Source organism: Hyla sarda, chromosome 12 (genome assembly GCF_029499605.1).
Source record: "Hyla sarda isolate aHylSar1 chromosome 12, aHylSar1.hap1, whole genome shotgun sequence".
NCBI lineage: Eukaryota > Metazoa > Chordata > Amphibia > Anura > Hylidae > Hyla > Hyla sarda.
The window spans coordinates 34,287,159-34,309,753 of record NC_079200.1 but is presented as its reverse complement, the minus strand read 5'-3'; the positions used below and the strand labels follow the sequence as shown (position 1 = coordinate 34,309,753).

The 22,595-nt window shown below is 41.9% G+C and overlaps 1 protein-coding gene across 1 annotated transcript in view; it reads left to right on the top strand.

Annotated features, from left to right (window-relative positions):
• PIP4K2B (phosphatidylinositol-5-phosphate 4-kinase type 2 beta) overlaps window positions 1–22,595 on the top strand; it is a 37,985-nt gene that overhangs the window by 1,719 nt on the left and 13,671 nt on the right. The window contains exons 2-4 of the mRNA XM_056548051.1: window positions 9,114–9,211; window positions 16,655–16,751; window positions 19,443–19,595. Of these exons, the coding sequence (XP_056404026.1) occupies window positions 9,114–9,211; window positions 16,655–16,751; window positions 19,443–19,595 (348 nt within the window). The remainder of the gene's footprint in view (window positions 1–9,113; window positions 9,212–16,654; window positions 16,752–19,442; window positions 19,596–22,595) is intronic.

Here is a 22,595-nt window from a genome sequence, read left to right as displayed (position 1 = left end):
GCCCCCGCGCTCTCTAGCTCTCTTTTCGCCCCCGCGCTCTCTAGCTCTCTTTTCGCCCCCGCGCTCTCTAGCTCTCTTTTCGCCCCCGCGCTCTCTAGCTCTCTTTTTGCCCCCGCGCTCTCTTTTCGCCCCTGTGCTCTCTTTTCGCCCCTGTGCTCTCTTTTCGCCCCTGTGCTCTCTTTTCGCCCCCGCGCTCTCTTTTCGCCCCCGCGCTCTCTTGCTCTCTTTTCGCCCCCGCGCTCTCTTGCTCTCTTTTCGCCCCCCGCCCCCCGGGCTCTCTTGCTTTCTTTTCGCCCCCCGGGCTCTCTTGCTCTCTTTCCCCCCCCCTCCCCCCGCGCTCTCTTGCTCTCTTTTCGCCCGCACTATGGTGGCTCTCGCTCTTGCCTTCATTTCTTTTAACCGTTAAGTTTTGGTCGCGCCCATTTGCAGGTCGCAACACAACCACAGTCACATTCACTTACTTTAGCTGCCAAGCAATCGTGTCCGGGCCTCAGTCCCCCTGTAGCCCGATCCTAGCAGAACAGATGCCCCCGCACCGCAGTTTTGTCGCAGAACAGATGCCCCCACACCGCAGTTTTGTTGCAGAACAGATGCCCCCACACTGCAGTTTTGTCGCAGAACAGATGCCCCCACACCGCAGTTTTGTTGCAGAACAGATGCCCCCACACCGCAGTTTTGTTGCAGAAATTTCTGCAGTTGTAACATCCATCTGAATTGCACTCTGGGTCCATACACCCTAAAGGTGCCAAAAATTTCTGCAACAAATCTACCACGTGGGAATATAAAGATATAACCAAAATGACGGGGTAAAGAACAATACTGTGTCCTTGTAGCGGAATGTGACCCTCCGAACAGGGACACGGCGAAGAGAGAAAGAGAGCGGGGGGTGGGCAAAAGAAGCTGAGCGCGCTTCGTATCTGCGGGGTCCCGGTTAATACCGGACATCGCCGATTGGATTGAGGTCCGGTATTAACCCTTTAGACACCACGATCAAAGTTGATTGCGGCATCTGAAATGGGAGAATATGCTGCCGGTTTGCTCAGCGGAGCTGTTCGGGACTGCCTCGGTGAAGTCGCGGCGTCCTGAACAGCTGAGAGGACAGCGGGAGGCTCCCTACCTGGCTCCACACTGAGATCCAGGCTTGAGCAATCAAGTAAAGATAACACTGATCAATGCTATCCTATGGCAATGCTTTGATCAGTGCTGACAATCAGTGTATTGCATGTTATAGTCCCCTATGGGGGCTATAACATTGCAAAAACAAAAGTGTAAAAAAAAAAGAGTTAATAAATGTGATTTAAAGGGGTACTCCGCCCCTAGACATCTTATCCCCTATCCAAAGGATAGGGGATAAGATGTCAGATCACCGGGGTCCCGCCGCTGGGGACCCCCGCAATATAGCAAGCAGCACCCACCTGTAACTGCTTCCAGAAGCGCTGGAGGCTCTCAGGCTAATTCCTCCCGACCACGGGGACAGAAGATCGTGATGTCACGACTCCACCCCCGTGTGACGTCACGCCCCCTCCCATAGACTTGCATTGAGGGGGTGGAGCGTGACGTCACATGGGGGTGGAGTCGTGACATCACGATCTTCCGTCCCCGTGGTCGGGAGGAATTAGCCTGAGAGCCTCCAGCGCTTCTGGAAGCACAAAAAATGTACGGTGTAGAAATGGAAGCCCCCAAATTTACAAAAATTGTGTTTTTTCTTCAATTTTGTCGCACAATGATTTTATTTTTTATTTTTTGTAATAATAAACCAAAGTCAGTGGGGGCCCCTCAAAGCGCTATAGTGCAGCGCCCCCTCTAGTGACATAATGTCTGTGACCGTATCCTCTGCACCTTGTGGTGCGTCACACTGGTCGGGTGCTGTTTTCTGCATTCCCAAGTGTAATAATTTAGCGCTGTGACTGTGTCTCTACCCCCATGTGCCACTTCATCAACCCCGTGTGCTGGTGGCTGGTGTTGAATATTTGCCATGAAGTATTTCTCAGAGAAAAGGATTGCAGTAACACGTTTTGCTATACACATGTTTATTCCCTTTGTGTCTATTGGAACTAAACCAAAAAAGGAGGAAAAAAAGCAAATTGGACATAATGTCACCAAACTCCAAAAATGGGCTGGAGTTTATTTGCACCCTTTTCAATATTGTGAAAAAATAAGATTGTTTCAAGCATGTGATGCTCCTTTAACCCCTTAAGGACGCAGGACGTAAATGTACGTCCTGGTGCGGTGGTACTTAACGCACCAGGACGTACATTTACGTCCTGTGCATAACCGCAGGCATCGGAGCGATCCCCGTGTCATGCGCGGCTGATCGCAGCCAGGGACCCGCCGGCAATGGCCGATGCCCGCGATCTCACGGGCGTCCGCCATTAACCCCCTCAGGTGCCGGGATCAATACAGATCCCGGCATCTGCGGCAGTGCGCAATTTCAATGAATGATCGGATCGCCCGCAGCGCTGCTGCGGGGATCCGATCATTCAGAACGCCGCACGGAGGTCCCCTCTCCTTCCTCCGTGCGGCTCCCGGCGTCTCCTGCTCTGGTCTGTGATCGAGCAGACCAGAGCAGAAGATGACCGATAATACTGATCTGTTCTATGTCCTATACATAGAACAGATCAGTATTAGCAATCATAGTATTGCTATGAATAGTCCCCTATGGGGACTATTCAAGTGTAAAAAAATGTAAAAGTGAAAAAAAAGTGAAAAATCCCCTCCCCCCAATAAAAAGTAAACCGTCCGTTTTTTCCTATTTTACCCCCAAAAAGCGTAAAAAAATAAATTTAATAGACATATTTGGTATCGCCGCGTGCGTTAATGTCCGAACTATTAAAATAAAATGTTAATGATCCCGTATGGTAAACGGCGTGAATGTAAAAAAAAAACTTCCAAAATTGCTACTTTTTTTATATATTTTATTTAAAAAAAATTATAAAAAATATGCAAATGTGGTATAGAAAAAAAAAGTACAGATCATGGCGCAAAAAATGAGCCCCCATACCGCCGCTTATACGGAAAAATAAAAAAGTTAGAGGTCATCAAAATAAAGGGATTATAAACGTACTAATTTGGTTAAAAAGTTTGTGATTTTTTTTTTAAGCGCAACAGTCCTTAAGGCCAAAATGGGCTGAGTCATTAAGGGGTTAAACTCACCTGGGATAAAAAAGGAGAGAAGTTCACTTAGTCTTTGCATTGTGTGTCTGTGTGTGCCCCACTAAGCAGGGACAACAGAAAGAGGAGAAGAGAACTGTCTGAGAACTTGAGAACCAAAATTGTGGAAAAATGTCCTGGAGACCCAGGAGGACCCCACTGCTGACACAGAGACATAAAAAAACAAAACTACATTTTGCCAAAATCCTTCTGGGAAAACGTCTTGTGGACAGATGAGACCAAGATAGAGCTTTTTGGTAAAGCACATCATTTTATTGTTTACCGAAAACAGAATGAGGCCTACAAAGAAAAGAAGACAGTACCTACAGTGAAATATGGTGGAGGTTCAATGATGTTTTGGGGTTGTTTTGCTGCCTCTGGCACTGGGGGCCTTGAATGTGTACAAGGAATCATGAAATCTGAGGATTACCAATGCAGAGATGTGGAATTCCTATCGCCCGACACCCGGGACAAGCAGTTTCGGGCGCCGGGCAGGTGAATTTTTCCGGCCCTTAGCCCGGCTTCGGGCAAGCAGGGCCGGTGTGAGGTGAAAAATTCAAACCCGTGAAAAAATCAGACCGCCACTCCCCTTCGCTCTCCGAAGTTTGCCGAAGCGAGGGCAGAGCAGGGAGGAGTGAGGGCAGAGCCATGGGTTTAATTTTTTCACCACACGTCTGCAGGAGATAACACACCGGACCTGACAAGCGCTGCGGCTGTGGAAACATGCGTCCTCCGAAGCAGAGAGGGGAGATGAGAAGCTGTCTCTCCCCTGCTCTGCCTTCTTTCTCTCTGTGCAGACCTGCGTCCTTTGCCTTCGCTCCCCCCAGCTCTCGACCCCCCCCCCCCCCCCCGCAACGCGATCGCGGGGGGAGATCCACTATAGAGGTAGCCGGAGGGCTTACCTCTGCTTCCTCCTGTCCCGGCTCTGTCATTGATAGAGCCTGGTCCAGCCAGGATCTATCAATGGATCACAGAGCACACAGATCAATGGAGTTCAATAGAACTCTATTCATCTGTCTGAGGAATCTAATGATTCCTGCTATAAGTCTAATAAAGTGTAGAAATAAATAAATAAATAAAAAAAAGTTTTAATAAAAGTAAACACACATTAACCCTTCCATGTTAAAAGTTCAAATCACCCCCTTTTCCTATATAAAAACACGTAAACATAATAAAAATAAACATATTTGGTATCGCTTCGTACGTAATTGTACAACCTATTAAAATATAACATTATGTATCCCGTATGGTAAATGTAAAAAAAAATACCAAACCACAGATTTGCAATTTTTATAATATCCCAGAAAAAAAAAAGTTTAAAAAGTGATTAAAAAGTCAGATCAATACCAAAATGGTACCGATACAAAAAAAAAAAAAGATTATGGCGCAAAAAATGAGCCCTCATACAGCCTGGTATGCGGAGAAAAATAAAGCTACAGGGGTTTAAAAATGGCAATTAAAAAAATTCAAAAAAGTTCAGAATTTTTTGTTTAACCTCTTTAGGACCCAGGACGTATGGGTACGTCCTGGGTCCCGGTCCTGCGATATAATGCGGGGTCCCACGGCGACCCTGGATCATATCGCAGCGGGCCCGGCATCATAATGAAGCCGGGACCTGCCACTAATAGCGTGCTATTAACCCTTTAGCCGCGTGCTCAAAGCTGAGCCGCGCAGCTAAAAACGAAAGTAAAAGTGGCCGGCTAGCTCAGGGAGCTGTTCGGGATCGCCGTGGTATAATTGCGGCATCCCGAACAGCTGTAGCACAGGAGGAGGTCTTCTTACCTTCTCCTGCGCTGTCCGATCGCCGAATGAATGCTTCAAGCCTGAGATCCAGGCTTGAGCATTCAATCGCCGAAAACACTGATTGATCCATTCCTATGGAGATGGATCAATCAGTGTAAAAGATCAGTAAATGCAATGTTATAGCGCCCCCTATAGGAGCTATAATATTGCATAAGAAAAGTGTAAAAAAAATTTAAATCATTAACCCTTTCAATTATCCCTTCCCCTAATAAAAGTTTGAATCACCCGGCACTTACAAGAATAAAAATAAACATATGTGGTTTCGCCGCTTGCGGAAATGTCCGTATTATAAAAATATACCGCTTTTTAAACCGCACGTTCAATGGCGTACGCGCAAAAAAATTCAAACGTCCAAAATAGCGTATTTTTGATCACTTTTTATACCACAAAAAAGTTAATAAAAGTGATCAAAAAGTCCGATCAGAACAAAAATGAGCCCTCGTAGCGCCCTGAACACAGAAAAATAAAAAAGTTATAGGGGTCAGAAGATGACCATTTTAAACGTATACATTTTCCTGCATGTAGTTATGATTTTTTTCTGAAGTGATACAAAATCAAACCTATACAAGTAGGGTATCATTTTAACCGTATGGACCTACAGAATAAACATAAGGTGTCATTTTTGCCGAAAAATTTACTGCGTAAAAACGGAAGCCCCCAAAACTTCAAAATAGTGTTTTTTCATCAATTTTGTTGCACATTGATTTTTTTTCCCGTTTCACCGTAGATTTTTGGGTAAAATGACTAATGTCATTACAAAGTAGAATTAGTGACACAAAAAATAATCCATCATATAGAATTTTAGTTGAAAATTTTAGAGTTATGATTTTTTTAAGTTAAGGAGGAAAAATTGAAAATGAAAAAAGCACGGGTCCTTAACGGGTTAAATTTGTAAAACATGATGTAAACTATAGAAATCTGGTATCGCTGTAATCAGGCGCCTAAAGTATTAAACTAACATGTTACCTCAACCACAAGGTAAATGGCGCAGAAAAGAAAACCCCCAAATCTGCTAAATTATCTTTTACTTTTTCAGTTTCACTTCACCTAATATATATTTTTTGGTTCAGAGAATATGTTATTGAAAAATGAAAAGGTGTCATTATAGTAGGTAGTTATCATTATAGTAGGTAGTTATCATTATAGTAGGTAGTTATCATTATAGTAGGTAGTTATGGCTATTATAGGGCGAGGAGGAAAAAATTAGAGCGTAAAAGCGAAAATTGGCCCCGACAAGTGGATCGTCATGAGGGACAAGTAGATTTTGCTCCATTTTAGTCCCGTGGACAAGTAGTTTTTTTTATAAAATTTTCACACCCCTGCAACGGATTTTGGGTCGCACTGTACAGCCCAGTGTCAGAAAGCTGGGTTTGCGTCCGAGATCTTGGGTCTTCCAGCAGGACAATGACCCCAAACATACATCATAAAGCTCCAGAAATGGATGGCAACAAAGTGCTGGAGAGTTCTGAAGTGGCAGCAATGAGTCCAGATCTAAATCCCATTGAACACCTGTGGAGAGATCTTAAAATTGCTGTTGGGAAAAGGCGCCTTCCAATAAGAGACCTGGAGCAGTTTGTAAAGGAAGAGTGGTCCAACATTCCGGCTGAGAGGTGTAAGAAGCTTATTGATGGTTATAGGAAGCCATTGATTTCAGTTCTTTTTTCCAAAGGGTGTGCAACCAAATATTAAGTTAAGGTTGCCAATAATTTTGGCCAGCCCATTTTTGGAGTTTGGTGACATTATGTCCAATTTGCTTTTTTTCCTCCCTTTTTTGGTTTAGTTCCAATACACACAAAGGGAATAAATATGTGTATAGCAAAACATGTGTTACTGAAATCCTTTTCTGTGAGAAATACCGTATTTATCGGCGTATAAAACACACTTTTTAGGCTAAAATTTTTAGCCTAAAGTCTATGTGCGTGTTATACGCCGATACACCCCCAGGAAAGGCAGGGGGAGAGAGGCCGTCGCTGCCCGCTTCTCTCCCCCTGCCTTTCCTGGGGTCTAGAGCGCTGCTGTCGGCCCTTTTCACCCCCTGGTTATCGGCGCCGCTGCCCGTTCTGTCCCCCTGACTATCGGTGCCGGCGCCGATAGCCAGGGAGAGAGAAGCGGCGCCGACAGCCAGGGGGAGAGAAGGGGCAGCGGCACCCATTGCCAGCGCCGCTGCCCCGTTGCCTCCCCCCATCCCCGGTGGCATAATTACCTGAGTCCGGTCCGCGCTGCTCCGCTGCTCCAGGCCTCCGTCGTGCGTCCCCGGCGTCATTGCTATGCGCTGAACGGCGTGGCGCATGACGTCAGAGCGCCGCGCCGTGCATAGCAACGACGCTGGGGACGCACGACGGAGGCCTGGAGCAGCGCGGACCGGACTCAGGTAATTATGCCACCGGGGATGGGGGGAGGCAACGGGGCAGCGGCGCCGGCAATGGGTGCCGCTGCCCCTTCTCTCCCCCTGGCTGTTGGCGCCGCTTCTCTCCCCCTGGCTATCGGCGCCGGCACCGATAGTCAGGGGGACAGAACGGGCAGCGGCGCCGATAACCAGGGGGTGAGAAGGGCCGACAGCAGCGCTCTAGACCCCAGGAAAGGCAGGGGGAGAGAAGCGGGCAGCGACGGCCTCTCTCCCCCTGCCTTTCCTGGGGGTATACACGCGCACACACGCACCCTCATTTTTTCATGGATATTTGGGTAAAAAACTTTTTTTACCCAAATATCCGTGGTAAAATGAGGGTGCGTGTTATAGGCCGGTGCGTGGTATACCCCGATAAATCCGGTACTTCATTTTCATGAAAAATGTCAGGGGTGCCAACATTTACGGCCATTACTGTATGTATATATAATATATATAATTGCGTTATATGTGAAGCTTAGCTCCTATGTTGATGCCCTTAAAGGGGTACTCCAGTGGAAAACAATTGTTTTCAGAAAAGTTAAACAGATTTGTAAATTAATCCTATTAAATCTTAACCCTTCCAGTACTTATCAGCTGCTGTATGCCCCAGAGGAAGTTGAGTTGTTCTTTTCACTCTGACCACAGTGCTCTCTGCTGACACATCTGTCCATGTCAGGAACTGTCCAGAGCAGGAGCAAATCCCCATAGCAAACTTCTCTGGACAGTTCCTAAAATGAACAGACGTGTCACAAGAGAGCATTGTGGTCAGACAGAAAGGAAATTCAAAAAGAAAAGAACTTCCTGTGGATCATACTTCTATTTTTTAATAGAAGTCATTTACAAATCTGTTTAACTTTCTGGCACCAGTTGATTTTTAAAACAATGTTGCTCACTTGGTTTGTCATCCTGTGCTCTGGAGGGGGCGTGTCCTCACTCTGCATGACTCCTCTTTCTCCATGAGTCTGCTGTGCTGTATCTCTTCATCCACTTACTGGACTTTGTTTATGCCTGTAGACAAAGATGATGCTGCAGCCAGACAGGGTTGTGTTCTGGATGGTATAGGGACCCCTAGTGGTAATTTTTATTTTTATTTTTTTTTATTTTTTTAAGCCATTATTTCTATAAAAAGGATTTTTTTTTCAATGAAGTATATTAGAAAGGTTAATGTTTTGCCAAGATGTACAACATGTAGGAAGTTTTTGAATCTGACAGTGTCCATTTAAAGGGGTACTCCAGTGAAAACCTTTTTATTTTTATTTTTTTTATTAAATCAACTGGTGCCAGAAAGTTAAACAGATTTGTAAAGTACTTCTATTAAAAAATCTTAATCCTTCCTGTACTTATTAGCCGCTGAATACTACAGCGGAAATTATTTTCTTTTTGAAACACAGAGCTCTCTGCTGACATCATGAGCACAGTGCTCTCTGCTGACATCTCTGTCCATTTTAGGAACTGTCCAGAACAGCATTTGTTTGCTCTGGGGATTTCCTTTTACTCTGGACAGTTCCTAAAATGGACAGAGATGTCAGCAGAGAGCACTGTGCTCATGATGTCAGCAGAGAGCTCTGTGTTTCAAACGGAAAAGAATTTCCACTGTAGTATTCAGCAGCTAATAAGTACAGGAAGGATTAAGATTTTTTAATAGAAGTAATTTACAAATCTGTTTAACTTTCTGGCACCAGTTGATTAAAAAAAATTAAATACATTTCACCGGAGTACCCCTTTAAGGTGCCAATCCTCATTGTTCTAAGTGTTCCCTTCTTCTGGTCTGTAGATCAATGAGCTGAGTAATGTCCCAGTCCCGGTCATGCTGATGCCAGACGACTTTAAAGCCTACAGCAAGATCAAAGTGGATAACCACCTATTCAACAAGTAAGTGTGGTCCTTGACCTTCCTGGATGGAGGTATCACAGCTTTTTACAAATCTCATGTACATTATACCCAAGCAAACATTTCTCCCCACCGATTATAAGACCAGAGTGCACTACGCATCCACGGCCACCCCTCCATTCATTCAATGTGGGACTTCAAGTCCCATAGACAGTCAATGGAGAGGTGGGGGAGCATGCACGTTGCAGTTTCATTCATTCGATGGACAACTGACCTTTGTGGATTTGGGATAACTTCTTTAAAGGGCTGGTCTGGTGATCCCATGATCTCCTGAACAGGACCTACTCTCTGCGAGGAGCGTGTGCATCAGATGTCACGTGCTCCATTCATTCTCTATGGGAGCGCCAAAGACAGCCAAGTGGTTTACTTGGGCATCTCCAGTGCTCCCATAGAAATGAATGGGGCATGCGCTCCTCACAGAGAGCTGGGTCCTGTTCTGGAGATCACGGAGGGTCCCAATGGTCGATCCCTCTGCAATCAGACACCTATCCCCTATCCTGTGAAGTTGTTTACCTGACCACCCCCTTAACGACCACAGGCATAAATGTATGTCCTGGTGCGTAGGTACTTCGCGCACCAGGACGTACATTTACATCCTGCACATGACCGCGACCATCGGAGCGGTGGTCACATCATAACCCATCTCTTCATCAGGCTGTCTGCTATTGTCTGTTTGCACCCTGTTGGTGGTCTGGATCCAGCTGTTGAGTGTGGGGGCATACTGGGAGTTGTAGTTTTGCAACATCTGGAGAGCCACCGGTTGGGGATCACGTGTTGTTCTGTAATAAGTAACAGCTTGGAGGAGAGGAAAGGTTGAGATCTTAGAAGTGGATGTGGGGGGGGGGTTTCTGCACTTTTCTCTAAATTGCACAATCGTCCAGGGAAACGAACCCAGATGTTAAAAGGGTTAAGAAAACTAGTTTTAGTTTTATATACAACCCAGTAGAGTTAGGCTGCGTTCACACGGCCGTCTAGACCAGTCCCGAGCTTCTCCCGTCAAAAATAAAAACGGACTTAAAAAAAAAAAGGCAGACAATAACAAATGCAAACGGATGTTATCCATTATCCATTATTGTTCAGTTAATAAACCAAAAAACATTTTTTGTTGTTCTGAGCATGCTCAGAAGTAAAAACTGATCAGAAAATGGATTGAAAAGACGGATGCAAACGGATGACATTAAAGGCTCATCCGTTTTCCATAGACTTCAATGTTAAATTTACTGTATCTGTTTTTTCTTCTGTTTATTTGAGGGAAGAAAAAATACTGCATGCGCCGTTTTTTCTGCCGTCAAAAAGACGGAAATAAGTGCAGACGGGTATAAATGGATGTAAATGGATTGTAAAAAAAATCCCATTGACATGAATGTGTTTTTTTTTTTTTTTTTAAACAGTTTTTAATCAGTTTACAGCCTGCAAGAATCGAACCGAAACAGGGATAAAAAAACGGGGACAGACGGCCGTGTGAACACAGCCTTATATAGGAGTGGCCAGAGTTATAAAGAGTGTCTCTCCCTGGTGGACCTGTCCTGTCCTGCATTACACGGCGGGCCATTTTTCAATTTAGCATTTTCGTTATTTCCTCCTCACATTCTAAAAATCGGAACGCTTTCAATTTTGCACCTACGGACCCATATGAGGGCTTTTTATAAAAAAAATTTTTTGCGCCACCAATTTCACTTTATAATGACATCAATTATTTCACCATGAAATCTACGGCGAAACCAGAAAAAAAAATTGTTGTGTGGCAAAATTGAAGAAAAATACGTCATTTTGTAACTTTTGGGGCCTTCCTGTTCTATGCAGTGCACTTTTCGGTAAAAAATAACACCTTATCTTTATTCTGCAATTTTAGAATTTATTTTTTTACGTAAACGCCATTGACCGTGCGGTTTAATTAACGTTATATTTTTATAGTTCGGACATTTGTGCACGTGGCGATAACACATATGTTTTTATTATGTTTACATATTTTTTTATATGGAATTTGGGAAAAGGGGGGTGATTCAAACTTTTAATATGGAAGGGGATAATGGGTGTTTTTATTCAACTTTTTTTTACACTTTATTAGTCCCTTAGGAGGAATCAGTAGATTCCTCACACAGGCCAATGTAGTTCTATAGAACCACATTGATCTGTGTGCTCTGTGCTTGATTGATAAAGCCTGGTTCAGTCAGACTCTATCAATCACAGTCGGGACCAGCGCCAGAGAAGAGGTAAGCCCTCCGGCTACCTCCACAGTGGATCGCCTCCCCCGCAATCATGCTGCGGGGGGGGGGGGGGGCTGGGTGTGGATGGGGGGGGTCACCAGGGACTGATTAAAGGTCCCTATAGACACCGCTGTCAAGTTTGACAGCGGCGATCTAAAGGGTTGATAGCCGCATTTCTGCTTTTAACGGCAGCCCCCAGCTACAAGAATTAGCTTGGGGCTGGCCGGTTTGGCCTGGGCCAGAGTCAGGAGCCCGCGCCATACACCACAAGCCGGCTCTTCCTTAGATGGCAACTGGTTAAAGGGGTTAGGGGTGCTATGACATGAGAAAAAGAGGGCTCTAGCTTTCATTCAGAAATGGCGCCACTCATGGGCTGCATCTGGCATTGGAGCTCCGCCTTATTGACTTAGCTGTAGTACCAGCAGATATTCTTGCCATGAAGTGTCAACTCTCCGTATAGTCAGTGCCGCAGATGCCATGTGGATAGGGAGTGCGCCGCCTTATAAAGTGCGTGGCAGACAAGCAGGATACGATTGCTGCGGCTCATTTTCTGGACGCCAGAGGTGACCTTTAGAGCGCGGACAGCCGACCTCCTGTATCTGCATTGTAATTCAAATGAGGGAGAGCGACACATTGTAACGAAATGGCTTTCCTCCCATTGTTATCCACAGTGATTGATGGAGGAAGACGCTGTAGTCATTCCTGGGCCGTTCTCTCTTATCAGACAGGGTTCTGCCAGTGCTTTTCTGCTGATGTAGTAGGCTTCGTTCCAGGTTGAAGTTTCCTCTCGTCGTATGGCGCATTTTTTTTTCCTTAGAAACTTGCGCTTCCTTTCGGACTGGACATCTCTGCTGAAGTTCCTTTTCTGCAGTATATACACGTATGTTCTATAACCAGACATTCACTTTGTACTGGAAGTCTATGTACAGCTAGTGTTCGGCCAGCTATTTCACCCAGTCGCCCCTTACACGTGCATGCTCAGATCGGCCGAGCATGTGTGCGTTTTGCAATGGAGGGGGTTAAGCCGTCACTAGACTCCTCTGGCAGTGGCTTATCTCATCGAGAACAGTATCTTTCCTGATAATTGCTGTTGGGAGGCCACCGTACACATTAGGCTAAGTTCATACTACCGTTGTGCGCTGACCCATTCTCGGTGCGTTCGGCCACTGATGCAGAACAGGTCAGAGCACAACTGACACAGCTGGGTCCCAACAGATCCCAATGACTTAAATGGTAGGGATCTCCCGATACCAATACTGGTTTAAGGACCAATACTGGACATTTGCTCGAGTACTTGTACTCGCGCAAATGTCCCAGATACCTGCCGGCGGGACTCCCGCCGGCAGGTATCACTGAGGTGTGGTAAGCCGCCTGCACTCTCCGCTCCCGAGCTATGCAGTGTGCTCAGCAGCTGAGCGCACATCATTGCCAGGACTCGCATTAACCCTTTAGATGCCGCAATCAAACTTGATAGCGGCATCTAAAAGTCCTGAAGTTAACTGCCGGTTAGCTCAGGGATGCTGATCGGGATCACCGCAGTATAATCGCGATGTCCCGATCATTTTTGAGGACGGCCGGAGGTCCTTTACCCTGATCCATGCGTCCAATCATTGCTCCTTTACAGCCATTAGTAAAGGAGCACTGATAACACTGATCACTGCTATGCTATGGCAGATCAGTTTATGCAATTTACAGATTGCATGTAATAGTCCCCTGTGGGGACTAAAAAAAGTTAATTATTTTTTAAATAATGTGAATTAACCCCTTCCCAATAAAAAAAAATTTAATCACCCCCCCCCCCTTTTCAAAAAACTTTTGAAAAAAAAAATAAATAAATAAATATATATATATATATATATATATATATATATATATATATATATATATAAAAAAAAAAACACCCCTTTTTCCCATTAAGGATTTGTTCACACGGGCGGATCCACAGCATATTTTTGCCTTTAGATGTGCTCGGAGGGGCAATACGCCGCTACAAGCAGACACACTGAAGCAATGTGCCTGCTCCGAGCAGGCACATCTAAAGGCACCATGTAGCGATCCTTCAGCGGCGGATACGCAGCGTAAAATACGCTAGATCCGCCCGTGTGAACATACCCTTTAGGGGAAAAAAAACCCTGTCACATGACATTGAGAAAAGTATCGGTAATTGGTATCGGCGAGTACTTAAGAAAAAGTATCTGTACTTGTACTCTGTATCGGGACATCCCTATTAAATGGGGTCTGTCAGGAATCCGGTAAAGGAAGAAAAATGAAGGCGTCATCATCATTTATATCATATATATATTTATATCATTAAGGCGTCATCATCATTTATATCATATATATATATTTATATCATTAAGGCATCATCATCATTTATATCATATATATATTTATATCATTAAGGCGTCATCATCATTTATATCAGAGACATAACAAAAGTTTAGAAAACTTGGTGTCTCAGTGCAGAGACCCCCAACAATCACTGAGGATAGCCAGGAGACACTTCTCTCCCCGGCTAGCTGCTCAATTTGGCTCATTACAGCAGTGTTTTTTTGCAAACAGTGTGTCTTCAGCTGTTGCAAAACTACAACTCCCACCATCCCCGGACAGTCCGGGCATGCTGGGAGTTGTAGTTTTGCAACAGCTGGAGACACTGTTTGAAAAACACTGCATTACAGGAAACAAACACCATTATAACTCTAAAGAAAATCATAGAATGTGTCGGCAGATTAGAACCCTTTGGCCCATTTAGTCTGCCCAATATATCTGAATCCTATCAATAGTCCCTGGCCCTATGTTATATAAAGGAGGATAGTCTTATGCCTATCTCTATCTTATATGAAGGATAGCCTTATGCCTATCCCTATCTTATATGAAGGATAGCCTTATGCCTATCCCTATCTTATATGAAGGATAGCCTTATACCTATCTCTATCTTATATGGAGAATAACCTTATACCTATCCCTATCTTATATGAAGGATAGCCTTATACCTATCCCTATCTTATATGAAGAATAGCCTTATACCTATCTCTATCTTATATGAAAGGTAGCCTTATGCCTATCCCTATCTTATATGAAGGATAGCCTTATGCCTATCCCTATCGTATATGAAGGATAGCCTTTATACCTATCCCTATCTTATATGAAGGGTAGCCTTATACCTATCCCTATCTTATATGAAGAATAGCCTTATACCTATCTCTATCTTATATGGAGGATAGCCTTATGCCTATCCCTATCTTATATGAAGTATAGACTTATACCTATCCCTATCTTATATGGAGAATAGCCTTATGCCTATCCCTATCTTATATGGAGAATAGCCTTATGCCTATCCCTATCTTATATGAAGGATAGCCTTATACCTATCCCTATCTTATATGAAGGATAGCCTTATGCTTATCCCTATCTTATATGAAGGATAGCCTTATACCTATCTCTATCTTATATGAAGGATAACCTTATACCTATCTCTATCTTATATGAAGGATAGCCTTATACCTATCTCTATCTTATATGAAGGATAGCCTTATACCTATCCCTATCTTATATGGAGAATAGCCTTATGCCTATCCCTATCTTATATGGAGAATAGCCTTATACCTATCCCTATCTTATATGGAGAATAGCCTTATGCCTATCCCTATCTTATATGAAGGATATCCTTATACCTATCTCTATCTTATATGAAGGATAGCCTTATGCCTATCCCTATCTTATATGAAGGATAGCCTTATGCTTATCCCATACATACTTAAACTCCTTCACTGTATTTGCAGTGACCACTTCTGCAGGAAGGCTATTCCATGCATCCACTACTCTCTCAGTAAAGTAATACTTCCTGATATTACTGCAGAAACCTTTGCCCCTCTAATATAAAACTGTCGTCTTGTGGTAATTTTTCTTCTTTTAAATCTCCTCTCCTCCTTTACCGTGTGGATTCCCTTTATGTATATAAAAGTCTCTATCTTATCCCCTCTGTCTCTTCTTTCTTCTATACATGTTAAGGTCCTTTAACCTTTCCTGGTAAGTTTTATCCTGTAATCCATGTACTAGTTTAGTATCTTCTCTGAACTCTTTCTAGAGATACGGCCTCCAGTACTGCGCACAATACTCCAAGTGAGGTCTCACCAGTGTTCTGTACAGCGGCATGAGCACTTTTCTCTTTCTACTGCTTATACCTCTCCCTATACATCCAAGCATTCTGCTAGTGTTTCCCGCTGCTCTATTACATTGTCTTCCTACCTTTAAGTCTTCTGAAATAATTACTCCTAAATCCCTCTCCTCAGATACTGAGGTCAGGGCTGTGTCACATATTCTATATTCTGCCTGAGGGTTTTTATCCACATTAAATTTCAGTTTCCAGAGTTCATTCTTCCAAGAGCCGTCTTGGACTGAGCGGCAAACTTGGGAGTGAAGTGCACAGCTGTGCGCTTCCACTGGCTACATCCAGTGATTGTTGGAGGTCTCAGCATTGACCGATCTAAACTTTTGACATGTCCGTGTAACATCATTTTAAAAATGGTTTTTAACATGACCTAACACTAGAGGCGCTGTGGTGCTTAGTGAATAGCTGCAACCGTTTTGTGTAGATGACCAGGGGGTGCCAGGCGTCAGACCCTACAAATTGACTATTGAAGACCTATCCAGGAGGATGTCATCAAGTTTGGACAGTGGGATAACCCATTTAAGGCTCTTTTCACACTTGTTTGGTGACATTTAATTGTGCCTCCTGTCACTTTTGTAGCATTATTTTTGCCAACATTACTCCGAGAGGGCCTCACAGTAAGTCAATTGGGCGCATTCTGATTCCTCACAGTGCCATTGGTTTCATCGTAAACAGAAGCCATGACGCCTATGTGAACAGCGGTGAAGAGATATAGGGGTACTCCACTGCTCAGCGTTCGGAACAAACTGTTCCGAACGCTGGAGCCGGCGTCGTGAGCTTGTGACATCATAGCCCCGCCCCCTCATGATGTCACCGCCCCACCCCCTTAATGTAAGTCTATGGGAGGGGGCGTGACAGGGAGGGGGCGGGGTGTGAAGTCATGAGGAGGCGGGGCTATGACGTCACAAGCTCGTGACGCCGGCTCCAGCGTTCGGAACAGTTTGTTCCGAACGCTGAGCAGCAGAGTACCCCTTTAAATATGCCCTAAGGTACAACAATAACCTTGGTCCTTTCATGCCTTGTGAAAGAGTGAATTCTGTTTTCCAGAGAGAACCTGCCAAGCCGCTTTAAATTTAAGGAATATTGTCCCATGGTCTTCCGGAATCTGCGAGAGAGATTTGGTATCGATGACCAGGATTACCAGGTAAATGAGATGTGAGGCCTTTATGGAGATGACTGTATTACCGCTCAATTGTCTATGGGCCCGTACTGTAACATATATACATATAATCTAACTATATTAAGATGATTTACTGAGAGATTTTTCCCTAGGTGGTCTTAGTATATTGTCTGATATGTATATAGTAGTGTATACTGTCTATAGTACATCAGCTGATATGTATATAGTAATGTATACTGTCTATAGTACATCATCTGATATGTATATAGTAATGTATACTGTCTATAGTACATCATCTGATATGTATATAGTAATGTATACTATCTATAGTACATCATCTGATATGTATATAGTAGTGTATACTGTTTATAGTACATTATCTGATATGTATATAGTAATGTATACTGTCTATAGTACATCATCTGATATGTATATAGTAATGTATACTGTCTATAGTACATCATCTGATATGTATATAGTAATGTATACTGTTTAGTACATCATCTGATATGTAAATAGTAATGTATACTGTCTGTATAGTACATCATCTGATATGTATATAGTAATGTATACTGTCTATAGTACATGATCTGATATGTATATAGTAATGTATACTGTCTATAGTACATGATCTGATATGTATATAGTAATGTATACTGTCTATAGTACATAATCTGATATGTATATAGTAATGTATACTGTCTATAGTACATCATCTGATATGTATATTTTAATGTATACTGTTTATAGTACATCATCTGATATGTATATAGTAATGTATACTGTCTATAGTACATCATCTGATATGTATATAGTAATGTATACTGTCTATAGTACATCATCTGATATGTATATAGTAATGTATACTGTCTATAGTACATCATCTGATATGTATATAGTAATGTATACTGTCTCTATAGTACATCATCTGATATGTATATAGTAATGTATACTGTCTATAGTACATCATCTGATATGTATATAGTAATGTATACTGTCTATAGTACATCATCTGATATGTATATTTTAATGTATACTGTTTATAGTACATCATCTGATATGTATATAGTAATGTATACTGTCTATAGTACATCATCTGATATGTATATAGTAATGTATACTGTCTATAGTACATCATCTGATATGTATATAGTAATGTATACTGTCTATAGTACATCATCTGATATGTATATAGTAATGTATACTGTCTCTATAGTACATCATCTGATATGTATATAGTAATGTATACTGTCTCTATAGTACATCATCTGATATGTATATAGTAATGTATACTGTCTATAGTACATCATCTGATATGTATATAGTAATGTATACTGTCTCTATAGTACATCATCTGATATGTATATAGTAATGTATACTGTCTATAGTACATGATCTGATATGTATATAGTAATGTAAACTGTCTATAGTACATCATCCGATATGTATATAGTAATGTATACTGTCTATAGTACGTTATCTGATATGTATATAGTAGTGTATACTGTCTATAGTACATAATCTGATATGTATATAGTAATGTATACTGTCTATAGTACATCATCTGATATGTATATTTTAATGTATACTGTTTATAGTACATCATCTGATATGTATATAGTAATGTATACTGTCTATAGTACATCATCTGATATGTATATAGTAATGTATACTGTCTATAGTACATCATCTGATATGTATATAGTAATGTATACTGTCTATAGTACATCATCTGATATGTATATAGTAATGTATACTGTCTCTATAGTACATCATCTGATATGTATATAGTAATGTATACTGTCTATAGTACATCATCTGATATGTATATAGTAATGTATACTGTCTATAGTACATCATCTGATATGTATATTTTAATGTATACTGTTTATAGTACATCATCTGATATGTATATAGTAATGTATACTGTCTATAGTACATCATCTGATATGTATATAGTAATGTATACTGTCTATAGTACATCATCTGATATGTATATAGTAATGTATACTGTCTATAGTACATCATCTGATATGTATATAGTAATGTATACTGTCTCTATAGTACATCATCTGATATGTATATAGTAATGTATACTGTCTCTATAGTACATCATCTGATATGTATATAGTAATGTATACTGTCTATAGTACATCATCTGATATGTATATAGTAATGTATACTGTCTCTATAGTACATCATCTGATATGTATATAGTAATGTATACTGTCTATAGTACATGATCTGATATGTATATAGTAATGTAAACTGTCTATAGTACATCATCCGATATGTATATAGTAATGTATACTGTCTATAGTACGTTATCTGATATGTATATAGTAGTGTATACTGTCTATAGTACATCATCTGATATGTATATAGTAATGTATACTGTCTAAAGTACATCATCTAATATGTATATAGTAATGTATACTGTCTATAGTACATCATCTGATATGTATATAGTAATGTATACTGTCTATAGTACATCATCTAATATGTATATAGTAATGTATACTGTCTATAGTACATAATCTGATATGTATATAGTAATGTATACTGTCTATAGTACATCATCTGATATGTATATAGTAATGTATACTGTCTCTATAGCACATGATTTGATGCCTTTACCATGTACATTAGGCCTTGATGTTCTATAGAGGGAATTTTGACTCCTTTATCACTTAGAATTTCCTGTTTTCTTTCTAGAACTCTTTGACCCGCAGCGCCCCTGTGAACAGTGAGAACCAGGGACGCTTTGGATCGCGATTTCTCATCACATTTGACCGTCGATTTGTCATCAAGACGATATCAGGTGAAGATGTGGCCGAGATGCACAATATTCTGAAGAAATACCACCAGGTAGCTACTCCTATAGTTAACTACATGCACCAATCCGCATGTCCTCATTATATCCCGCTCTTAGGTTTGAGGTGGACCTGTCACAACAGCGGGGACAGAACCTCTCTGAATAAATTCATAAAAGGCTGTAAAAGCACCTCCTGGTTGGGTTCTGTTCACACAGGTGTCATGGTGTCCACTTATTTATTTTCAATGGATACCAGTAAGTCGTGACAGACATCATTGACTTTAATAGGACCATTTGGGTTCAGTATTGTTGAGAGGGAGAAATGCACTGTGCACTGCTCTTTGCGGTTACATGAAAAGGCCAAAGGAAACCCCTTAAAGGGGGCATTCCCAACTCAAAAAGTTATCCCTGCACATGGAACTGCAATGAAGGCTGGAAACAATTTATATAAAAGAGTACCTATCACCATCTAAACTTTCCCTAATCCCCCTGCCCATCTGTCTCTGACCCTGACTAACTCTATCCCTGTATTTATTTTGCTTTAAAACCCCTTAAAACTACCTCTTTTCTGTGCTCTCCAGTAGCTCAATTCAACTACAATGCAAAGGAGGTTGTCATAGCAGCTGCAAGTCCATGGAGAGAGCAGATAAGCAGTGCATATATAATTAGCCATGTGGAAAGTGGATAGAGGGGAGAGGAACTGAGAAAAAGAGAAGAGGGAATGTATCCTCTCTGTTTGCTCCCTGCTTGTGTATGAGCTGAGTGCTCCCCCTCCCTCCTGCCTGTCTGACAGGCTGGGTGCTGCACAGAGCCGATTTCAGACTCACTGAGTCTGAAATGCTTGCTGACAGGATTGCTAGGGAGACCCGTGGTGGAGAAATTTTTAAAATAAAAAAAAAACATGAAAGAAAGAAATTTTTTTTAATAAAAGCTATTAAAAAGTTATTCAGTAGGGCTTTATCTTTAATATATAAAATGTTTGTTTCATGAGAGGTACACTTTAAGGAATTTAGAGAGCAGTTTTGTACACTGGTCTATTTTAGGTTGCATATATCAAAGATTCTTGGTTCAGAGCACATGCTGCAGATTTTTGATGTGGGTTCAGCCTTAAAGGGGTACTCAGGTGGAAAAAAAAATCTTTTAAAATCAACTGTTGCCAGGAAGTGAAACAGATTTGTAAATTACTTCTATTAAAAAAATCCTAATCCTTACAGTACTTATTAGCTGCTGTACACTACATTCTTTTTCTTTTCTTTTTTCTTTCATTTTTGTCTGACCACACTGCTCTCTGTTGACACCTCTGTCCAGAGCAGGAGAAAATCCCCATAGCAAACCTATCCTGCTCTGGACAGTTCCTGACAAGGACAGAGGTGTCAGCAGAGAGCACTGTCGTCAGACAGAAAATAAATTCAAAAAGAAAATAATTTCTTCTCTATTATACATCAGCTAATAAGTACTGGAAGGATTAAGATTTTTTTTTAATAGAAGTAATTTACAAATCTGTTCAACTTTCTGGCACCCGTTGCTTTAACAAAAAATGTTTTCCACCAGAGTACCCCTTTTTAAAAATTTGCACTTAACATGTCACAGGGCAGGTATTAAGGGATTCCAGATTCCCTTCACAAAAAAAGAGCACTTTTTACTACAAGCTGATGTCCCCCTTCCTCCAAACATTAGGTCAGTGTTTCCCAACCAGGATGCCTCCAGCTGTTGCAAAACTGCAACTCCCAGCATGCCCGGACAGCCTTCGGCTGTCCGGGTATGCTGGGAGTTGTAGTTTTGCAACAGCTGGAGGCACTCTGGTTGGGAAACGCTGCATTAGGTCAAGGAATCTCAGCCATGTGGCTCACCAGCTGTTGTGACTCTTCATATCCCAGCAGGTTCTGTCTGCTTGTAGACATGCAGGCATTTGTAGTTCCACAGCAGAAGGGGAGGATGCAGGTTTCTCAGCGCTGCGTCATTTACCATTTAACCTCTAATATCCAGGCCAATTTGGCCTTCTTGCAAGAATAAGCTGCTTCAAAAAGAAGCAGAATGTAGAAGAAAAATGGAGCTCCGATAAGCCGCGTCATGTGACGTGCGACACCCTGGTGGCTCCTAACTTTAGTCTAGCCCTGACTTAGTAGACCATGCTGGATTCAGGGCCTGATAATATGTTGGTTTTACACGAATATACTACAGAACAGAAGTACTTTGATGCACTCCGAATGCAGAGAGGAAAACACTTAAAACGACTCTTTCCTCTAGGTCTGAAATAGCCGCGTCCTCAAGGGGTAAATTGACCTTTGCCCAGAATGCTGTGTCAGATTTCCAGTAACAGGAATCTCTAATCAATGCCATCCTCACTAAATTACAATATTTTCATAAACCTAGCGTCCTGTGCCTTTTCCATAGCCATTTATTTGTAGACTAAGTATGTTTTTTTTACCTGTTTATTCATCTTATACTGATATAATTATAATATCGCTGCATCATTACACTTTGACCATGAGTTTTGTCTTTTTTTGTCCATTCAACTTATCTAAATTCTAGCACAAAGGGCTGTTTTTGGCACCAATTGTGCCAGTTCTCCCACTTGAAAAGATGAGAGGCCTGTAATTTTCATCATAGCTATACCTCAACTATGAGAGACAGAATGGGAGGAAAGGATACAGGAAATCACATTGTAGGAGTTCTAATGAATTAATTGGTAAATTCCTCGGTAAAATAAGTATTTGGTCACCTACAAACAAGCAAGATTTCTGGCTCTCACAGACCTGTAACTTCTTCTTTAAGAGTCTCCTCTGTCCTCCACTCATTACCTGTATTAATTGCTCCTGTTTGAACTTGTTATCAGTATAAAAGACACCTGTCCACAACCTCAAACAGTCACACTTCAAACTCCACTATGGCCAAGACGACAGAGCTGTCGAAGGACACCAGAAACAAAATTGGAGACCTGCACCAGGCTGGAAAGACTGAATCTGCTATAGGCAAGCAGCTTGGTGTGAAGAAATCAACTAAGGGAGCAATTATTAGAAAATGAAAGACATAAAAGACACTGATAATCTCCC